Source organism: Bison bison, unplaced genomic scaffold, assembly GCF_000754665.1.
Source record: "Bison bison bison isolate TAMUID 2011002044 unplaced genomic scaffold, Bison_UMD1.0 scf7180017864240, whole genome shotgun sequence".
In the NCBI taxonomy this organism is placed as follows: Eukaryota; Metazoa; Chordata; class Mammalia; order Artiodactyla; family Bovidae; genus Bison; species Bison bison.
In genome coordinates, this window is record NW_011494812.1 from 2044901 (window position 1) to 2068029 (window position 23129).

General features: G+C 45.2%; 1 protein-coding gene and 1 long non-coding RNA gene across 5 annotated transcripts in view; one reads left to right on the forward strand and one right to left on the reverse strand.

The window, feature by feature from the left end:
* LOC104993553 overlaps nt 1–15766 on the reverse strand; it is a 30595-nt gene extending 14829 nt beyond the window's left edge. The window contains exons 1-3 of one of the 3 annotated variants that reach the window (XR_825843.1): nt 15683–15766; nt 14578–14623; nt 8051–8115 (exon numbers count right to left, since the gene is read on the reverse strand). This is a non-coding gene — a long non-coding RNA (uncharacterized LOC104993553). Of the gene's footprint in view, nt 1–8050; nt 8116–11873; nt 11993–14577; nt 14624–15682 lie in introns of those variants that run through there. The other 2 variants (XR_825844.1, XR_825845.1) reach the window with 2 other exon arrangements.
* On the forward strand, nt 15140–16814 carry DUSP23 (dual specificity phosphatase 23). Of its 2 annotated transcripts, XM_010846860.1 has the most exons (3): nt 15140–15416; nt 15511–15779; nt 16390–16814. In XM_010846860.1, the coding sequence occupies exons 2-3, from the start codon at nt 15513–15515 to the stop codon at nt 16573–16575; spliced, it is 453 nt and encodes a 150-aa protein (XP_010845162.1). In that variant the 5' UTR covers nt 15140–15416; nt 15511–15512; the 3' UTR covers nt 16576–16814. The 2 variants fall into 2 exon arrangements, with proteins under 2 accessions (XP_010845162.1, XP_010845163.1); XM_010846861.1 differs by lacking the exon at nt 15140–15416 and having other exon boundaries at nt 15423–15779.
* The last annotated feature ends 6315 nt before the right edge of the window (nt 16815–23129 follow it).

Consider the following 23129-nt stretch of genomic DNA (forward strand, 5'->3'; position numbering starts at 1 on the left):
TCCCATCTCTTTCAGAATTTTCCACAGTTTATTGTGATCCACACAGTCAAAGGCTTTGGCATAGTCAATAAAGCAGAAATAGATGTTTTTCTGGAACTCTCTTGCTTTTTCAATGATCCAGCGGATGTTGGCAATTTGATGACTGGTTCCTCTGCCTTTTCTAAAACCAGCTTGAACATCTGGAAGTTCACGGTTCATGTATTGCTGAAGCCTGGCTTGGAGAATTTTGAGCATTACTTTACTAGCTTGTGAGATGAGTGCAGTTGTGTGGTAGTTTGAGCATTCTTTGGCATTGCCTTTCTTTGGGATTGGAATGAAAACTAACCTTTTCCAGTCCTGTGGCCACTGCTGAGTTTTCCAAATTTGCTGGCATATTGAGTGCAGTACTTTCACAGCATCATCTTTCAGGATTTGAAATAGCTCAACTGGAATTCCATCACCTCCACTAGCTTTGTTCATAGTGATGCTTCCTAAGGCCCACTTGACTTCACATTCCAGGATGTCTGGCTCTAGGTGAGTGATCACACCATTGTGATTATCTGGCTCGTGAAGATCTTTTTTGTACAGTTCTTCTGTGTATTCTTGCCACCTCTTCTTAATATCTTCTGCTTCTGTTAGGTCCATACCATTTCTGTTCTTTACTGAGCCCATCTTTGCATGAAATGTTCCCTTGGTATCTCTAATTTTCTTGAAGAGATCTCTAGTCTTTCCCATTCTATTGTTTTCCTCTATTTCTTTGCATTGATCGCTGAGGAAGGCTTTCTTATCTCTCCTTGCTATTCTTTGGAACTCTGCATTCAAATGGGTATATCTTTCCTTTTCTCCTTTGCTTTTTGCTTCTCTTCTTTTCACAGCTATTTGTAAGGCCTCCTCAGACAGCCATTTTGCTTTTTTGCATTTCTTTTTCTTGAGGATGGTCTTGCTCCCTGTCTCCTGTACAATGTCATGAACCTCCATCCATAGTTCCATCAGGCACTCTATCTATCAGATCTAGTCCCTTAAATCTATTTCTCACTTCCACTGTATAGTCATAAGGGATTTGATTTAGGTCATGCCTGAATGGTCTAGTGGTTTTCCCCACTTTCTTCAATTTAACTGAATTTGGCAACAAGGAATTCATGATCTGAGCCACAATCCACTCCTGGTCTTGTTTTTGATGACTGTATAGAGCTTCTCCATCTTTGGCTGCAAAGGATATAATCAATCTGATTTCAGTGTTGACCATCTGGTGATGTACATGTGTAGAGTCTTCTCGTGTGTTGTTGGAAGAGGCTGTTTGCTATGACCTGGTCCATAGCAATTCTGAAATCCAGGCAGGCAAATGTTGTAGAGCCTCCTACTCTGATTATGGGAAATGGTTCTTTACTAGAGCCTAGTTCTATTCCCTGAAAATAGTTAGCTCTGCCCTCTGAAATGGTGTTCCTTTTCAATAAGAAATAGCATTGTTTGCAGCTGAGTAATTTTCTCAGCTTCCTTCCTGCACCATTTAGTCTGCTGCTGCTTCTGCTAAGTCACTTTAGTCGTGTCCAACTCTGTGTGACCCCATGGACGGCAGCCCACCAGGCTCCCCTGTTCCTGGGATTCTCCAGGCAAGAACACTGGAGTGGGTTGCCATTTCCTTCTCCAATGCATTAAAGTGAAAAGTGAAAGGGAAGTCACTCAGTCATGTCTGACTCCCAGCAACCCCATGGACTGCAGCCTACCAAGCTCCTCCATCCATGGGATTTTCCAGGCAAGAGTACTGGAGTGGGGTGCCATTGCCTTCTCTGACCATTTAGTCTAAACTGGTCCAATTCCTTGAAAAACTTCATGGGCTTCCCATGTACAAGGTTACAGTCCATTTCATTACAGAAAATCTATACTAACAATTATTTTTAAGACTCAGCTCTACTTTGGCCAGCATGTCAAGGTCCTATGGGGAAAATGCCCTTAAGATTCTTAGAAGTCCTTTTATCTGTCTACGAGAGTAGAGTAGGCAACATTTACAATCTTACTGTGGTCTTCACAAAGTGTTACAGCCACGTTCTTGATTTGATCTGTATCCTCTGGTCATTTCTTACTTTGAGAATTTTTGGCCAGTTGAAAACACTAGAAATGTGAAATTTTGAAACTTCATTTCCCAGCTCAGTGTATCGTGGGGCCCTCTATATGTGCTGTAAATTCTGCTTATAATTATAGCAGTTCTTTCTTTAGCTCATCCCTCTCTTCTCATATCCCATTATATATAACATTTTAAAAATCTAATTGACCCCCCCCTCAACATTATAAATGGAAATCTTAAGTCAAACCCACAACTTCACGAAGTACGTTTTCTATCCTCCAGATTATCGGTGGTGACAGTATTGTCAGTTGGGTCACTACTAAGTACTACGGGTGTCCTTTATCAACTGCCAGCAGCAGCTTCCTCTCAGGTCTTCCAGACTCCACCAGCATTCTGCTTGCGGTCACCATAACCTCCGACCAGACACTCAGTCCCAAGGCCAATGCTACATAATTTAGGCTTTTATTACAGCAATGTGCAAATTCTGGATATCAATTTTTATATCAGCTTTCCATCTCTGTAGCAAATGTATCCAAAATGTAGTAACCTCATGATTATTATTATTCCATCAGTTAACTGGATTCTTCTTCTGCAGGTCATGCCTTTGCTCACTGATGCAACTGAATTCAGCTAACGGAGGTTGCCCTCGGGGACTGGATTCAAGTAGCCTCTCCTATCATACAGTATTTAATTCCAAGCTTCTTCACTGCATGGTGATCTCAGGGTTCTAGGAGGACAAGCCTCAATGTGCAAGTACTTAATCAAATCTCTGCTTCCATCACAATTGTTTATATTCATTTGCCAAAGTAAGTCACGTGGATGAGGCCAATGTCAATGTAATAGAAGAATATATAAGGGTGTGGGTACTGGTAGGTATAAATCACTGGGGTCACGGCTACGATAATTGTCTATAGCAGTAAAATGTAAGTTTTGTGGGGGTTTTTTCTGTATCTTTATTCAAGTGTATAGCCCAATATATTTCATTTACCTAGGCATATCTAGTATATATTTGCTTAACTGAATTGAAGAAGCACAGAGTTCTGGAAACAAAAAGATCAAAAAGGATAAGACTACTATATCCTTGAAGATCCAAAATACTATAAAACAAAGCCAACCAGTAAAAAACCTTTCTTCCCACCATCTTTCCACATTCTTATGAATCAACTATATTTCTGGCCAAACATGGTCTTTAGAGTATCATGAATTTCATATGAATAATTCATTAATCCTATTTCTGTTATGGTTATAATCAATCTTAGAAATAAATTCCATATGAAGATGAAATTTTTCTGATCCTAAATAACTGTTTGAACATCAGAATAATAATATAATGTATATCATATTTGTATAAGAGGAAGAGAATTGAATGGAATTATTGGTATTTCAAACCCAGTATTTGAATTTTTGCTAAGATCAGACATGAAACTTGATCTGTCTTTCTCATCTGGGGATATAGGTATATTTAGTTTTTCACTAAAATAAAGAGAATTAGGAATGTGTTTTAATGGCCTCTAAGGTCTTTCCATCAATCATTTTCTCCAGAAGAGGTTGGGATTTTTCATCAACAGTAGTGGGTAATGACGAACACATTTTGAGACTGGTTCTTGATTAATGATTTCTTGCCTTCAAGGACTGAGAGACTATAAAATCTGTACTGAAAGGCATATTCTTCCCTTGCTACCAATTGTGATTCTAAGAATCCAGACATGTTTGCACTGTTTTTCCCCCATGAAGCAGAATATCCTATCAAAGTATAACAAGAGGATTCACTGAGACTTTTATTTGCATGTGGTAGTTTTCTGTTCTGTTTGTTTGCTTACTTGCTTGTTATACTATTAACCTTCTGCCTAAGTTTCCAGTCCTAGCACTGCAAGTAACCTTCCTAACCCAATCTATGGGGCCACAGAAAGAATTCGTGAGCCTATTCTTTGGGACCAGATGGGGTCACTAAAGAAGTCCAAGCTGAGGGCAGAGAGGAAAAGGTATCCCTGCTGGTCTCTGATTGAAAGACCTAGGACCAATTAGTCCTGAAGTATGTAGAACCTACTGCGATGATGATCATGAGAGCCAGTGTTTATTGATCTTGCTATGCCCTGCGTGGTTCAAAGCACTTTACGTGGATTAACTCATTTAATCCTCACAAGCCTATGAGGTAGGTGTTATGATTATCTAGACTTTACAAAGGAGGGTACTGAGGTGTAAAGCAATTTCTTCAGGGTTAGACAGCTTTAAATGGCAGAATCCGCTTTGAACCCACCACCAGCACTATCGCTTCAAAGACAACGGCCTCATGCCAAAATCAAAATTCCTTCCTGCATCCATGACCTTAATACTGTACCTTCAGCACCAAGTCACTTGCATTTATACACATACGATGTAGGTTGATCTACTTGTCTGATGATTTACCAAGTTGTTAACAGAAAGGCCATTACAGAAGCCTCTGGCAAGTCATATAAGGCCAATGAATCTTAGCCTAGGTTCTTTTATCCTTGACTGACTGGGCATCTACACTCTCCTGGAACTTGAATGGGATTGGTACCCAGACCCTTACCTCCCAAAACACCTCTCAACCTCCAATCCTACAGAGACAGAGCTGGACTCTCATGAGCCATGCACCCTCCTCAGCCACCAACGCTATGTCCTGCCCAACATGCAGTTGGTTAAAATCTGTTTCCTGAAGATGTCAGGACCTGTGGTAGACATCGAATATATAGACCTGCATACAGGAAGCTTTCAGCCCCCACGTCCCTGCCTTCCAGTTTGAGAAACAGGATTAATTTGGGGGAAATACAAACCTGGAAGTAATTAGAGGGGATGTTTTAGAAAAATTCTAACTAAACCACCTTTCTAGTCCCTTCCAATCCCATTCCCATCCTCTTAATTTCTCTCTAAGGAGAGCATTTATTAGTTTGATTTCAAAACACACACTTGTACCTGTAATTACTATATAATGTCTGTTTACTTTTTTAAACGAAAATGAATTTAAATTAATCTTGTTTTGTGAATTTCAAGGCACCCCCTGAGATAAATGAAGACACTCCAGGGTGTCATCAAACCAGTGCTGGGAATCCTTGCTCTAAAAAGTAGAGAAACAAGCTCATTAAACCTTCAAGAAGCCAGAGGGGAGAAATGTATATAGATATAAAGATAGAGACTGCACGTTAGAGAGAGATTTTATATGTGTATTATTCACTTATATACACATACACGCACGCACACACAAATACATATCAAAAGTGGTGCAACAAAGTGCGGTTATCTTTAGGTGAACTGTCTGTTGCAAACTTAGCATCAATGCCTCTCAGTATTAAGACCATTCTACCACAGAGGAGATGCTGGGAACAGTCTTTCCGAAAGAGAGAAGAGGCCATTCTTTTCCAGAGACAGGCAGATGGGAAAGCAGATAAGAAGTTCAGAACAGCAAACAGGTGAATCTCTTGAGTTTCCCCACATTAGTGCCACAGACTGAGATAACTGGTGGGAATTTTCCAGAAGTTCTTGAGCTTTATAGTGGAGTGGCTTCCAGGCGAGGTGTCTGAGAGCCTCTCACTTAGATGTCACAGGCTAGGATCTCTAGGGACCTTTCCTAGGACACCCCCTCTGACAGGTGTGTAAACCTCTAATTTCTTGTATCACTTCCCTTCATACTTGGAAAATATAGTGTGTCTTCTCTTTGAACACTAATATAAATAGGTAATAAGTAATCATTTTTTTCCTTTTTGTGTGTATATATGTTAATGCTTTTTTTAGTATTCAACTTTTTATTTTATATATTTTCTTGGCCACACCACAAGGTACAAGGTATGTGGGATCTTTGTTCCCCAACCAGGGATTGAACTAGCACTCACTATATTGGAAACACAGAGTCTTAACCACTGGACCACCAGGGAAGTCCCTATATGTTAGTGCTTTTAAAATAAAGATATGGTACTTATATAATAAGGGCTTTCCAGGTGGTCCTAGTGATAAAAGAACCCGCCGGCCAATGCAGGAGACCTAAGACACACGGGTTTGATCCCTGGGTCGGGAAGATACTCTGGAGGAAGGCATGGCAACCCACTCCAGTATTCTTGCCTGGTGAGTCCCATGGACAGAGGGGCCTGGAGGGCTATAGTCCAAAAGGTCACAGAGTCAGACACAACGGAGACAACTTAGCACAGCACTGCTGCTGCCGCCGCTAAGTCACTTCAGTCGTGTCTGACTCTGTGTGACCCCATAGACAGCCCACCAGGCTCTCCTGCCCCTGGGATTCTCCAGGCAGGAACACTGGAGTGGGTTGCCATTTCCTTCTCCAATGCATGAAAGTGAAAAAAGTGAAAGTGAAGCCGCTCGGTCGTGTCCGACTCTTAGCAACCCCATGGACTGCAACCCACCAGGCTTCTCCACCCCTGGGATTTTCCAGGCAAGAGTACTGGAGAGGGGTGCCATTGCCTTCTCCTAGCACAGCACAGCACACATTTATATTATAAAGCTATAAATGCTTTCAAATATTTTTGATATGTGATGTAATAAATGTTTTCATAGAGATGCTAAAGAAGAAGGATACAAAACATAATTGTAAGGGCACAGGGAAGGCTTCCTAGAGAGAGTGGTGTGGTCCAAACTGAATCTTGAGGGAGGAGAGGAGTTGATGCAGGGTCCAGGTAAGAACAGGACAGGTGAAGGGAACAGCGTGTGCAGAGGTACAAGAGAGGGCTCTGCTCTGCACCGCGTGTTGGAGACTCGCATTGACTCCAAGAAATGAGGTAAGATGAGGCTAAAGAGAGAAGCAAAGGCCTCATTCCAGAGGGATTTTTATGGCAGTCTACAAATGTCGGGATTTTTTTTTTTTTCTTCTTCTTGAAGGCAATAGGAGTTACTGAAGAGCTGGGAATGTCAGGGCTGTGTTCTGCAGAGAAGCACCCTAGCTTCATAGAGGGAAAGTGTGAACAGGCAGAAATAGTGGAGGCCATGGGGGTGATGGTTCCTAAGGGGATTCCTGAAGGATGGGATGTGGATGGGAGGAAGTCCCACTGGAGGGATAAGGGGATGTTGAGGTGGTCCAATGGGTTCTTCTCCTCTTCCCCAAATGGCAAGGAGGCTGGGACACTTAAGGATAATAAATCAGGCAATTTCAGTCCTGCTTGGAACATACTTTAAAGGCGGAAACAGTAGAAAGTGATGTTTCAAGAATTTCTCCAGAAAGGAAATCAAGGAGCCAAGCCCTTCCTGGAACAAAAACAGGAAATTCACAATACACATCTAAACATATTTTTTTGGATAGCTCCCTAACCAGTGGAGAAAGCAACAGATTGTTCCAACCGGGGACACTAAGTGTCTGGAACTGACCTCAGGCATTTATCCAGGCCAGTCATGTCTCCTGAGGCCTTTTTCCCTGTGCTAATTGTGGGCTCCTGTGCCCACTGCCCTGCTCATCCAAAGACACCTGGAGATGTCAGGAACCACCTCTTATGACCAGGCTGTTTTAGGCGCTACTGATAGCTGTCCCACAGAAGGGAAGACAGAGCTGCGGGATGAAAGGTCTCTCAACAGGGCTTCCTTCTCAGGCAGAGGTGTTCATATAAGCCACCTGGGATCCCACAGGTCTGGGAGGGGGCCTGAGATCCTGCATTTTTCACAAGCTCCCAGGCCATGTGATACTGCTCAGCTGTGCACAACACTTTGAGAAGTGCTAGTCTACAAGTGGTCAGAGGATGAGCCAGGAAGGTGGGGAGGTGCCTAGTGGGAATGAGACAATGATAATTCCTATGCTCCACTGATTCATTGTATTTGTCACATCTGCCCTGGAAAATGGACCCACGTGATCTAGAGTTTTAAAGACTGGGAGACTTAAAGGGGAAAAGAGACAAGAAATAAGACCACACTTTAGAAATCTCAAAAGTCTAGTATTGCAACCAGCATATTAAAAATAAAAAAATAAAGTAAATAAGGCATCTGTATTAGTTTTCTATTACTGTATGATCAATTGCCGCAAGCTTAGTGGCTAAAAAAAATACCCATTTGTTAACTCACAGTTCTGAGATCAGAAGTCCAACTACAGGTTAGCCGGATCCTCCGCTCAGGGTCTCATCGGGCTGAAATGAAGAAGACAGCCAGGCTGTACCTCACAATGGAGGCCCGAGTCCTCTAAGCTCATCCGTTTGGCAGAATTCACTTCCTTGAAGTTGTAAGATGGAAGCCTCTGCTTTCTTAGTAGCTGTCAACGGGGAATCAGCTCCCAGAGCCACCTTGCTGAGTGGCCCCCTTTTGCCATGTTTTGTGACATAATCATAGGAGTGATATCCCCTCATCAAAGTGTATAGTTCATTTGGGACCATCTTAGAATTCCACTAACCACAGCATCCTATGACCACACTTCACATTAGAGACATTAGAGATACTCCCATCGGTCTCTAAATCATGTTATGATGATGGTGATGGCAGCAGCAACTTCCACTTGTGAACACCAATTGTGTGCCAGCATTTTGCCAGGTTTTAACATATTTCTACCTTATTTGACCCTATCAATAATCCTTAATAATCTATATCATTATAGACATCTGAAATGGAGACTTAGAAATTTAAAGTAATTTGGGCCAGGTCACATAGTTTAGTGACCCAGTGATGTTTGATAGTATGAGGATTTCATATATATTTGTTTATATTCACCTGTGTGTGTGTGCATGTCAGTCTCTCAGTCATGTGACTCTTTGTGACCCCATAGGCTGTAGTTCACCAGGCTCCTCTGCCCATGGGATTTTCCAGGCAAGGATACTGGAATGGGTTGCCATTTCCTCCTCCAGGGGATCTTCCTGACCCAGAGAACAAACACAGGTTTCCTGCATTGCAGGCAGATTCTTTGCTGTCTGAGCCACCAGGGAAGCCCATATACATACAATATATATATATAAAACTGAAAATATATATATGAAATATATATATATCTGCATCATTTGCTGTATATCTGAAACACTGTAAATCAACTGTATTTCATTTTTTAAAAAGAAAAAAAGATAATGATTCCATCACTGCTGAAAATTTTCTCATTCCCTTTCTAGCTTATTGTCCTTCCCACACAGAGGCAACCATTATTCTGATTTCTATCACCACAGATTTACTTTGCCAGGCCTTAAACTTCACACACAGAAGATCATACTTACGTTCTTGTTGTGTCTGACTCCTTTTGCTCAGCTTAATGCTTTTGAGATTCATCCAGTGTTACTTTTATCTTGTTACTTGTTACTTTTATCAGTAGTTATTTCCTTTTACTGCTAAATAATATTCTATTTTATGGATGTGTATCACAGTTTGTTTATGGATGCTTTCCTGTTGGTGAATATTGGTTTTCCTGACATTTTTTGATTATTATGAATAAAGCTTCTAAGAACATTCTTCTACAAGTGTATTAGTAGACAAATGATTTTGTTCTCTTGAGTAATTCTTAGGAACAGAATTACTGGATCACAGGGAGGTGTATATTTAACTTTATAAGCAACTGTAGAAAAGTTTTCCAAAATAGTTGTACAATTTTACACTCCTACCACCAGTGTATGAGAGCTCCAACAGTCCCTTTTCTTTGCCAATATTTGGCATTATCAGTCATTTTAATTTTAGCCATGCTGAAACTCCAATACTTTGGCCGCCTGATGAGAAGAGCTGATTCATTGGAAAAGACCCTGCTGCAGGGAAACATTGAGGGCAGGAGGAGAAGGGGACGACAGAGGATGAGATGGTTGGATGGCATCACTGACTCAATGAACATGGGTTTGAGTGAACTCCGGGAGTTGGGTGATGGACAGGGAGGCCTGGCGTGCTGTGATTCATGGGGTCGCAAAGAGTCGGACACGACTGAGCGACTGAACTGACCTGAACTGAGTGGGTATATTACTGTGGTTATGATTTGCACTTCTCTGATGACTACTGATGTAGGGACCCTTTTCAGGTAAGTATTGGCCTTTTCTATATAGTCTTTTAAGAAGTGTCCAAGTCCCCTGCCCAGTTTTTATTGGGTTAGTTTCTACTTCTTAGTTACAGGGGATTGAGTCCTAGTCTGGACCAACTGAATGACTCAATGAGCTGAGTTTCCTCACCTAGAAATAGTGAGGTTAAACCAGAAGATCTCTGAGGTTCTTTCTGATTTTTACACTTATGCTGTGAAAAGTACAATGCCAAGATTTTCAGTAATTTCTTCCCTCTGGATCCAAGGGAAAGCAGTTTATAGAGCATGAATCCTGGAAGTAAGATAGTTTACCAAAACTATTCTCATCTCAAAGGTGTCTCTTACTGAGCACTCCCTCTTCTCTGATTCTGCTCTCACTTGAGAGTACTGAACAGCTTTGCAAAAACTAAAGCCCAGTCCCCAATTCCCTCTTTATCTCTAACCCCACCTAATCATAGCTTCCGGTATAAGACCTCCCCCTAATATCCCAACATGGTCTCAAGTGTGCTCCTGGAATGGTCTAAAAGAAAAACAGAATTTTAAGTGCCATGAAGGTGATAGAATTGTCAGAAAGTATATGAAATCAACTAGTAAGTTGTGAGCTATCTGTCACGGTATGTTCTGTAACAGTATAAAAATCAAAATACAAAAAAGACAGAGGAAGAAGGAGTGGGAGAGAGAGAGAGAGAAACAGGGAAAAGCTATCAGTGCCATCTTGTGGAAAGACCTATATTAAAATGTCCAAGGTAATCTGGCCACACTCCAGATCACGTCAGAGCCTGTACACTCAATACCAATGTGTACCCAATAGACGGCAGGATAGCATCACCATTCATTTATAGCACCGGTGATGGTTGATAGGGAGTCCATTCCAATTCCTTGCTTCCTGTGCCAGGGCCAGTTATTAAATTATTTGTATATCATCCATAACTATATGAACACCACATAAAACCCACATACCTCCAATACCATATTTACAAACTCACACCCAAACTATTCTGTTTGGTTCCTACACACAGTACGGTTCTCCAAATGTAGAAAATGTGCATGGACCTATCACAACAATCCATCCCCCAAACACACACACACACACACACACACACACACACACACACTTAGACCACAGTTGTTTAGAGTATAACTTTTTCTTTGAAAAATAAACTTGATTTTATTTCACTTCTTAAGATTATTAGCAATTATTTCTCAGGACTTCCTTGATGATCCAGTGGTTAAAATTCTGTGCTTCTACTGCTGGGGGAGGGGATGGTGGAGAGGGCATGGGTTAGATCCCTGGTCTGGGAACTAAGATCCCACATGCTATTATGCATAGTAGAAAAGAAAATTATTTCTCTTCTTTCCTTTTATTTGAATATTCCCATCTGTACTGGTTCCCTATTGCCGCATAAGAAATTATCCCAAAATTTGATGGCTTAAAATATTAAGTATTTATTATCTCAGAGTTTCTATGCATGAGAAATTCAAGGGAGGCTTAACTGGGTGATTCTGGCTCAGGGACCCATGAGGCTATTATCAAGATGTTGGGCAGGTAGTCTAAGGTCTTGATGGAGCCAGAAGATCCACTTCCAAAATAGCCAGTCCCCTTCCACGAGGTTGATACAAAGCCTCCCGCATGGATCTCTCATGAGACTCCTCACAACACAGCAGCTGGCTTCTCCCACAAAAGAGCAAGTTAAAAACCATAATGTCCTTTACGACTTTACCTAAGAAGTCACATAGATAGGTAAAGTCATAAAGGGCTTCCCTGGTGGCTCTGACAGTAAAGATCTGCCTGCAGTGCAGGAGACACGGGTTCCATCCCTGGGTAGGGAAGATACCCTCAAGAAAGGAATGGCTACCCACTGTAGTATTCTTGCCTGGAGAATTCCACGGACAGAAGAGACTGGTGGGCTACAGTCCATAGGGTCGCAAAGAGTCAGTCACGACTGAGCGATTTGCAGTCACTGCAAATGTCCACTTAGGTTTGCCTTCTCTCTTCCATTCAGGAAGTCACATACCATCATTTCCACAAAATCCTGTTGATGACACAAACCAGCCCTAACAATGTGGGAAAGGATTACACAAGACATGAGGTGGTTCCCTAGGGGGGAGTATCTTTAAGGCTGGCTACCACACCATCCCTTCTTAAACTCAGTTTCCACATTATAGGGTCCCACGTCTGAACTGTGTTAAGACAAAAGATCAGAACACTTAAGACACTGGGAGCTCTGGCTGCAGTCTAAGGGCCACAGGAACACAAATCCAAGCAACCCTCTGCCTTGGTAAGACACAGGGACTCACTTGGAGGAAGGAATTCTCTGACTCTGGCTTCAGCTCCAATTGCCGCTGGAATCAAGCCATCAGGGAACTGAGGCTTCGCCATCAAAGAGGACAAAGTCAAAACATTCTTATCAGCTGGGGAAGTGGGAGGTAGAGAGCCCTAAAACCATTATATTGGACTTTCAAAGAATGCTATTTCCAGCTTTTCACAACAGACAGTGAACAAAATGGAAGGAAGACCCTGTCCTCCTAAGTCTGTGCTGGTGCTTCCAATCCAAGCTTACCTTTCCCCTACTGACTTCTTTTGTGCTTGTTGTTGCGACCCCATGGACTACAGTCCACCAGGCTCCTCTGTCCATGGAATTTCCCAGGCAAAAATACAGGAGTAGGTTGCCATTTCCTTCTCCAGGGGATCATCCCAACCCAGGGATTGAACTCACGTCTCCTGCACTGCAGATTCTTTAATGCTGAGCCACTGGGGAAGCCCTTGTCATAGTCTGCTTGTCTCAAATTGCAACTCTTTACTATTCCTGAATAAACTCATTTTGCTGGTGAAAAAAAAAAAGATACAAACATCCATTGTCACATAGCCCTGGAGACTTGCCTACACTCCCAGAAATGTACTTTCACAGTCTTGCATATACATATTTTTTCATTCATTTAACATTTTTGAGCACCGTGTATGAGGCTCTATATTAGATGTATGAAATTCAAAGATGGAATGACACAAACCGATAACCCTAATTCAATAAACTAACTGCTCTACCAGGAGTACATATTTATATAAAATGAGATGGGGATAGAGATTAAATTTTCCTGAAGGTCAGGTAACACTTTACAGAAGAGTAAAGAAAAGAAGCTCAGTATTGCCTGGGGCTGGAGCCTACGTGTAGGAAGCGGACATTGTTTTAGTTGCAAGAATCCTAGCCAAGAAACCACCATAAAGGAGTTTTTCTTTCAGTGTGAGGCCCCGGGCCCAAGACAGAAAATTAAACAGTATTCTTGACAAGGGGACATAGACCAAGGCAGAGACTCAAGCAGGGTCTGTTAAAAGCGAGAGGCAGAGCAATAGAGACGGAGGAGGAATTTCTACAAAGGAAGCCCAAAAGGGGTTAATGGATGCACTTCAACCCCTGCAGAGACCCCATAGGAATCTCTGTCTCCCCTAGAAATGTCTTCTCTCTGGAAAAGATGGGCTTTGCCCTGGCTCTCAAGGAGGCAAGGAATGGGCATAAGGAGGTGGGGAGAGATGTGGAAAATTTTTCTCTAATGAGTGAGGGAGATAAGAAAGGACAGCAAGGAAAAGGAACTAAGAAAAGTTCAATCTGATAGGAGCAAGTGCCTCTTGTCACTGAGGGAGTGCAATCAGAAATGCTGAGCTAGGGGTTGACTGAAGTTGCTGGGAGGAGAGACGGGGTAACGTGGCTGAGAGGCATAGTGGGAACACACTGGGATGGGCTAGAAAGAGCCCGGGCGAGTTGTGCAGGAAATGGGAGTGCAGACAGGAAGGACTTAATTAGGGCTGTGATTGTTCAGAAGAAAGGGAAAGGGTAGATCTGGAAGCTCCTGGAACCTGAGGAGAGTAGGTGGAGGCAATGCTTCAGTTGCCAGGATAAATGGTTAAGTGCGCTTTCCACAGGGTCAGAGCAGGCTTTGATCTTTGGAGGAAGAAAATTTCCTTTTCATTTTGCTGGAACCAAGTGTGTGGGTGAGAGTAGATAGGGACAGGGAGGGGTGTATGTCTTCATGGTTCCCTGGGCTTGGAATGAGACAGATCTTGGCTCAACCAGCCCAGCTACTTACTAGCTGTGTGTGCTTAGGTAAGTTAACCAACTTCTTTAAGCCTCATGTGCAGAAGGGATATAAAATTACCCTCCTCGTGCGGCTCTTCCAGAAAGCACCTGGCCCGGGGCCTGGTTTGTAGGCAAATTCAATAACAGTTAACTATTTTCATAATTACAATTAGTCTGATTACTAGAAGCACATTGTTCAAAGGAGGATATGAAACATTGAGATCACAGTTAAGACACTGTGTTCAAATCTACTTCCCCACCTTCTATGAATGACACATATAAACTCTAGCCTCTCCAGGGAAGGGTGACTCACAGAACCTGGGACTTAGGAAACATGAAGAGAAATTAAGAAATCCTGCAACTGTTGAAAATAAATAAATAAATTAAATAAAATAAAGAAATCCTGCAACTGTTTAACCCAGCTGAGGGGCATGAGGATGGTTATGTAAAGAAGCAGTAACCTTCTGTTGAACTTTAGAATACAATACTGTTTTGTTAAAGATTCCGGAGCTGAAGTGCTAGGCTTCAAATCCCCTTCCATCAGTTACCTCTTGGTCAAGTTCCTGAACCTCTCCAGAGCTTTAGTGTTCTCATCTGTAAAACAGAGTTAATTAGATTACCTACCACATAAGATTATTGTGGCAATTATATCAGTTAATACATGTAAAGTACTTAGGATAATACCTGACACATAGTAAATGTTCAATTTGTTAATCCTTTTAAGTTGTTGTCTTTGTTGTTGTTGTTATATAATTACTACCCCGGGTAAGATTTCAGGGCACCAGATGGCGGCAACACGGTTGTGTGTTTGTTTTTAATAATTCCAGCAGCGGAAAAATGAGAAGAGTCCCCTGTACAACAGTGATTCTCCCTTACTGGACAAGTTCTAAAAGTCACTGATAATGACTTGTCAGAGTCACTGTAGAGGGAATTCCTTCCTTAAGGATGATGTAGATTTACCATCTCTTAAACTCTTGGGCATCCACTGTGACGAAAATTATGAGAGCCAGGCTCTTGGGGGCAGGGGCAGATGGCCAGTGGTGCAATAACTCCCAAAGACCGCCAGGGAGCAGCAGAGCTCGACCCGGGGTTGCTTCATCCACAGAAAACAATTACTGAATTCCTTCTAGGTTTTCCTTCTTAGCTGTTTCTGCGGCCCACCAATCTCCGTGCGCACCGCTGCAGTAATCCCGCCCATTACTGACAATCCAACCAATCAACGAGTGTCCTGCTTGGGGCCGTATAGCTCCTCGCGGTCACTCAGAGCCAGGAGTTCGGCATTCTAGCCCCGCCCCCCAGGCGGCTTGGCCAATCCCCCGCGGCGGCGCAGAACGTCGCCCAGGATCTGTCCCAGAGACCACGTGGTCCCAGGAGGCGCCACTGCCTGGTAGGTGGAGGGTTACCCGGCCTGAAGGCGGGTGGGCGGAGCGGGACCGACCGGCTTCACCGCCGGTGACTTGCTGTCCTGTGCCCTCTTTCAGCCATGGGCGTGCAGCCCCCCAACTTCTCGTGGGTGCTGCCCCGCCGGCTGGCGGGGCTGGCGCTGCCCCGGCTCCCCGCCCACTACCAGTTCCTGCTGGACCAAGGTGTACGGCATCTGGTGTCACTGACGGAGCGCGGGCCCCCGCACAGCGACAGCTGCCCCGGCCTCACCCTGCACCGACTGCGCATCCCAGACTTCTGCCCGCCGGGCCCAGAGCAGATCGACCGCTTCGTGAAGATCGTCGACGAGGCCAACGCCAGGGGAGAGGTCAGCGGGCGGGGTCAGTGCGGGGAGGGAGGGGCTTGGGAGGAGTCAGCGGGGACACTAGGAGCTGCGGACGTCAGGGCCAGTTTTAATTTAACTGGGTTCCAGGAGAAAGATTGGAGGAAGATGGTGAGGCCAGAAGACCATTGTAACCATTACACCAGTACAGAAAGCCAAAGCTGTAAGAGGGAGGAGTAAAAAGAGGGCCCAGCGGGAGAATTGGGTTTGAGGAGAGGCAACAAAGAACCAGCTAAGTTCTTCTGAGTTGAGAAGGAGAAAGGGTGGACAGACTTTCTCTGGAAAGAAAGGGAGAGATTGGGGTTGAAGTCAAGGGCTATTGAGCAGACTCCAGAGCAAGGTTCTGTCCAAATGTGATGGAGCCTCTTTTAAAAAGGTAAACAGAAGCAGGAGAAATTCGTCTTGATAGTATAATTTAACCCAGTAAGTCCAAAATATTCTTTCAATATATAAGCAATATAAAATAAATTCTTAACCAGATATTTTCACTCTTCAATGCCCTACATCTTTAAAACTTGGTTGTATTTCACAAATGAGGGGCGGGAGAGTGTTGGGAATGTGTCGAGCTCCACCCCACCCAGCTCCCCCTTCGCAGGCGGTGGCAGTGCACTGTGCCCTGGGCTTTGGCCGCACTGGCACCATGCTGGCCTGTTACCTGGTGAAGGAGCGGGGCCTGGCTGCCGGAGACGCCATCGCTGAGATCCGGCGCCTTCGACCCGGCTCCATCGAGACCTATGAGCAAGAGAAGGCGGTCTTCCAGTTCTACCAGCGAACGAAATAAGGGGCCTCCGTACCCTTCTGCCGTGCCCCCGCGGCCCTGATCTGTGCGTTAGATGGGGCCAGAGACGCAGAAGTGGGCTAAGAGTGCTAAGCTCTCCAGTACCCAGCTGGCTCAAGAGACTGAAGGAGCCCTTCCCTGCAGGCAGGACCTGGTAGGAGGAATGGCTGGAGCTGCACTGATGTGGGGGGTCCCTCTGCTGCTGCCTTGAATAAATAACTTAAAGAACAGCTCGCATTGCATAGCACTTTACAGTTTACAGAGTGCTCCCACACATCAACTTTTTTGAGCTTCTCAGTTGCTGCTGCTGTTGCTAAGTCTCTTCAGTCATGTCCGACTCTGTGCGACCCCATAGTCGGAAGCCCACCAGGCTCCCCCGTCCCTGGGATTCTCCAGGCAAGAACACTGGAGTGGGTTGAGCTTCTCAGTAGCCCTGTAATAAACAAACAGCTGGCTTCCCGGGTAGCTCAGCCGGTAAAGAATCTGCCTGCAGTGTGGGAGACCTGGGTTCAGTACCTGGTTTGGGAAGATCCCCTCCGGAGGGCATGGCAACCTACTCTGGTATTCTTGCCTGGAGAATCCCCATGGACAGAAGAGCCTGGGGGGCTACAGTCCACGGGGTCGCAAAGAGTCGGATACGACTGAGCAAGTAAGCACAGCACAGCACAAAGGAAAAGCAGAAACCATCCCTGTTCTTTGGATGAGGTGGCCAAAGCTCAGAAAGCTCCAAGGTCACACTTCTGGAAAGTAGAAGTGTGGGCCAGGACTATAGCAGGCATTTTCAGCCTTTTAAAGATGCTGAAACTCTTATATATCTGCCCTCTGAAAATATTTGATGTGTCTTCTGGGGAACTGGTCGGTGAAAAGGAAACCAGTCCCTGGCAAGCCAGGGTCTCTGATGCTGGCAGGCCAGGAGGGCACCTGTGGACACAGCCCTTCAGTCCTGCCCACATGCCCCATGTGTGTCAGCCCTTGAGCCCTGTTGAGACAGTGAAGGCCTGCATGCTGTGTTCACAGAGAATCACCTGGGTCTGGGCGCCTCTCCCCAGCCTTAGGCTGCTCGGCTCACCTGTGACCTCCAATCCATTATGCTGCCCCACAGTCTGAGGCTGAGGAGTGCCGGAACCCAGCCTCTCTGGACAGAGGACATTAGATGGTTAAATGAAGACATTCAGGGCTATGAACCTTGGCCATGTTTTTGAGATGTTACCTTTACTTCCTGCATTGAATCCCACCCTGCCAGCACCACCACCACCACGCCTGCAGCTTCAAGAGACAGGATGAGTGGGATGGACTAGGCAGGTGAACATTTTTTGCTTTAACTCCAGTCTGAGTTCCTGTCTTCTCTTCTGGGATGTGCAGACCAGGCTGACCAAGCTAGATCAGGTAAGGATTCATCATGAAATGTGTACTCCGTGCCTGTGGGCCAGGCTTTGTTAGAAGCTGGGACTCTCCAGCTGTAGAACATGTAATTCACAGCCTCAAGGAGGTGGGTTCAACAGAGTCCAACCACAGAGAACAGGTATTATGACAGACACACATTCCATCCAGTGGGACATAGAAGAGGAGAGGGTTCCTCCATAGAGCCCATTCTTTGTAGCCTAGCCACCACTAGCCCCAGGCCACCCACTCCTCACTGCATCTTCCTTCCACTGCTGCCCCCTCAACTCTGCCCTCCTCCAACTCTTAGACAAAAGGAATATTCGCCAGTTCAGTTCAGTTGCTCAGTCATGTCTAACTCTTTGTGACCCCATGGACTGCAGCATGCCAGGCCTCCCTGTCCATCACCAACTCCCGGAGCTTACTCAAATTCATGTCCATTGAGCTGGTGATCCCATCCAACCATCTCATCCTCTGTCGTCCCCTTCTCCTCCTGCCTTCACTCTTTCCCAGCATCAGGGTCTTTTCTAATGAGTCAGTTCTTCACATCAGGTGGCCAAAATATTGGAGTTTCAACTTCAGCATCAGTACTTCCAATGAATATTCAGGACTGATTTCCTTTAGGATTGACTGGTTTGATCTCCTTGCTGTCCAAGGGACTCTCAAGACTCTTCTCCAACCCACAGTTCAAAAACATCAATCCAACTCTTAGACAAAAGGAATATTTGCCAGAGTCTTGCCAATCTCACTCCTAAGTGAGAAAAAAGCTGTAAAGTGCCCTAGCCATCCCCCTCACCCCCCACTTTTTCCTCTGTGTGTCAAATCTAGGTAATCAGTTTCTTCATTCTGTTCCCTTGGCCCCCACCCAGCTTACTCAGGTGAGGGCATCTCTCAAAGAGAAGAAACCACAATTCCAAGCATTCAGGCCAAAACAGAAGAGTGAAAAATAGATGACAAGAAGCACTGAAGCCCTTACCCTCCTCCCATCAGAGTCTCCTCTTCCCTGCCCTCCCCCAACAGCATGGCCCATTCTATTTCCTGATGCAAACCAGGGCCTCCTTCCAAAGGGGTGTATTGAGTGTGTGTGTGCATGAAGGCAGTGGGAAAGGAATGGTGTGAACAGCCCACTTCCTGGATCTGTTCCCTCCGATTACCGGGATTGGAGGAAAGCAGGGAGGCTTGAAGCTGCACTCTGGAGTTCCAGCCTATGGAGGTCACACAACCACTGTTCATTCTTTCTGCCCCTCCATTCCTATCTTACCCCATCCCCCCAGATCCTCTGCACTGCAAGCAAAGAACCTGCCCCTCCCTTCCTCCCAAGCCTCCTTCAAAGGAGAGAAAATTTTTCTAATGCCATTAAAGCCCTGTGTGCAGCCTCCATCCCCATAATTTAAGCGGGTCTCCTCTGCCTCAAGAGTTCCACAGGGAAATAAACATATAATTATGTGCTTAAGGAAATCAGTTTTTAAATAACTAAGGGTTGACTTGAGATGAAAAACTCTGCCCTTCTCCTTCTGTCTACCTTGGGAGGTGAGCCTGAGTCTCCCTTTGGGCTCATTCCCACCCCCCAGTTTTTTGCCTTCCCACCACCCCCTCTTCTGTGTATGGCCACCAGTGAGGGATCGCAGGCTAGCCGTGACCCTTCCCCATCCTCCCCCACAGTGTGATAACAGGTGAGACGAACAAGCAACCTCCTTTGACAGAATCTCCATGTCAGTCAGACCAGGCTTGCTCAATTCCAGCACTGCTGACACTCAGGGCTGGGCAGCTCTTTGCTGTGCTCTGTGAGAAAATTAGCAAGACCCCTGACATTTACCTGGGCCTCCCTGGTGGCTCAGATGGTAAAGCGTCTGCCTGCAATATGGGAGACCCAGGTTTGATCCCTGGGTCGGGAAGATCCTCTGAAGATGGAAATGGCAACCCACTCCAGTACCCTTGCCTGGAAGATCCCATGGATGAAGGAGCCTCGTATGCTACAGTCCATGGGGTTGCAAAGAGTTGGACACGACTGAGCGACTTCACTTTCCTTTCCTGACATTTACCTATTAGATGCCGGAAGCATCCCCACCCACCCCCCCCTCCACAAAAAATGTGACAACAGAAAGTGTCCTCAGACATTATCAAATGCCCCCTGGGAGGACAGAGTTGGCGCAGTTGAGAACCACTGCATCAGACTGACAAGCAGCAGGCACAGGCTTTCACTTCCTATGGGAGGTGAGGTGGGGACATGCACGGGGGTTTCTCCTGTAGATTCACACATCTTGATGGAGAGTGGGCCAATCAGATGCCACCACACACCATTACTTCTTCAAGCAATGTTTGGTACCCGGCCCCAGTCCCTCTCGTCTTCCCAGGCTAGGTTTCCAAGAGGGTGATAGACACTATTAACTTGCTACACTCAGGAGGGCTTTATTCTCAATGAGTTGCTGGTGGGCGTCGCTTTAATGTCGGCTTCCACCCTCATGTTTTTTAAGTTTCACTCGTATTTATTCTCTGGCAGATCTGAGTTCCCTGCTGAATGGAGGCTTTTCCATGTGGAAAACTTGCCCCCATATCACTTGGGTTCCTCTTCGCCTCTTGGGTTCCTCTCCCAGGAAATTGTTCTGAAGCAGAAGTAGCTGGAGTCAGGACAGGAGCCCTTCTCTGAGACCTTTCCTCCCCAGCCTGGTTCTCCCACCTCTGCTTCACCTGAGCACACCTGGACTGGGGTCTGCTTGCTCTCTGGGCTGCAGTTTCCATTACCTCCCACTGCAGAGACAGGCTTACATCCTATGTACTCACTGCAGCTACCCTCGCTTCCCTTGGAGCTGTGCTTCGTCATCACCCTTAGAGACATTCATAACATCCCATGGGACAGCTAGGAAATCTGGTCCTCATGCACACCCTCTCCGCCTGCCCCTCATGATCCCCTAGATCAGGTTTTCCCAGGGCAGGGATTTGATCCAAACCATAAGCCATTTCCCAGAATGAACTGCCAATCTTCACATCAAACCTGTTGTCTGTATCTTGCCATTCTTCTAAAAAAGAAAATAATCTGGTCTCACAGGATCGCTTTGTCACAAAACAGTATCAGTTACCACTAATGCATTTCACACTTTGCTGTGACTATGCTTGCTTGTATCATCATTTATGAAGCACTTACCATATAGAAGGTATTTTACCCTCCACCGTTACCAGTTTATCCTTATAGTCACTCTGCAAGCCAGGTATTTTCCCCTTTGAACAGATGTAGAAACTGAGATGTAGAGACCACTAACTTGCCCAACACATCATACTTGCATTAAAGAAGCTTCGCACACTTGTAGAAAAGGAGCTGGGATCAAACCCAAGTAGTAACTCCAGACTCACGCTCCTTCCACCACACAGCACACCTGCCAAGACCTCCCCCTGGCTCCAGTCACACAGGGATCTATCTCGATCATCAGAATTTGACCTTGGGGGCCATCTTAGCACAGCCTCTTCATCCTCTTAGGAAGCCAAAGAACAACCTTGTATCTGACACTGAAGCCAATAGCACCTGAGTTACAGGCTGCTGTTTAAAATGCAGCCAAAGCATCAAAGGCCAAAATAGTAAAGCTGATTCCTTAGGGCTCTTCTGTTGCATCCACTGTTGTCTAACTCAGAGCATGGGGATGTCCTCACTCATCATGACAATCTTGAGGCATATGTGACTGGCATTGAGCCCTCAAAAATGTCTTATGTCTGAGGATTTATTAAAAACCTTAACATCCTTTCTGGTTGTGTTGTTATTTGAGCTCTTGATGCATGCCAGGAGCTGTGAAAATTACTTTATAGGCTTCATCTCATCCAGTCTTCAAAACAACCGTATGAACAAGGTTTTCTTATAAATGACCAGTGCACAGATGAGTAAATTGAGGCCCAGGAGTTTAAGTAACACACCCAAAGCCACATAGCCAGAACAAGGCTCAAACTTGGGTTTGTCTAATATAAACTGCCTTCCCTGTCAGGAACAGAAAGAAGAGACTATGCTGTGATTACGAATTACATAACAGCATCCTATGTTCCCCAGAACCGAGGCACTTGGCTCACGGGGCTGTCAGTGGGGCTCTGAGATCATGTGCCCCCCCAGCCCATTGCTGCCCCAGGCCTTGGCAGCATGGTTCTGACTTGGGAGTGTTGGGCCGCCAGCACAGTCATCACCTCTAACAGGCTTCTGCCTCAAGCCTCCTGCACCATCAAAAATATAGTCCCTCGTTGATTTAGAAATGCGTTACATAAGCACTTCATCCATTACTTTAACATTTTTCTCTGGCTATTATGGATTCCAGGCATACTCTTGAGAAGGCAGCATGCTTGTCCAAGCAAGCAGAAATTTAAGAAACACTTTGGTGCACGTCCACACCTGAAGTTGATGACTTACTTGCAACCTTGATAACTGAGTCCTTTGTGCCAACAAATTGCTTAAATCACTTCAACCACTCCCTGACCCTATTTTCTCCCTTTACTTATTCTGTCACCATGGATATGTGATCATGAAACAGATTGGTGATGTCACCTCTGAGTTTTCATTATGTGGGATTCAGTACAGAAAACAGTTCTGGGATTCCCCCCCACCCAAGCTTTTTAATAAACATACAACTGTTTCTTCTTTACCAATATATACTGAGCAGCGACTCTGCTTCAAACCCAGGGCAGGCCGTATGAGAAATAGTGGGTGCGGCCATCTGGACAGGCGACACTGCTTGTCTCCAATAGGTTTTATGTGCCCTTGGGGCCCCCCAACCCCACGCCTTGCAAATTCACTGATTGACGTGTTTTCTGTAGGTACATTTGGTGATATCTAGGGCTGGATGCAACCTAGGGCCATGGAACAGAAATAAAGTAACCACACTGGAATCAATCCCACAGGCAGAACTATGTCATTCTTGACCTTGAGCTTGACCTAGAAGGCTCTGAAAAACCCAGTCCCTTTCTCCATCTCCTTCCTCACCTCTATCACTCCCCTCCCCTATAGCCCTTGTTCTCTCTGTTCTACCTGTATTGGGGGTGGGGGGGGGATGTCCTAAGACCACTCTTGGGCTTCCTTGGTGTGAAGAACCCACCTGCCAATGCAGGAGACATAAGAGACTCTGGTTTGGTCCCTGGGTGGGGAAGATCCCCTGCAGGAGGGCATGGTAACCCACTCCACTATTCTTGCCTGGAGAATCCCATCAACA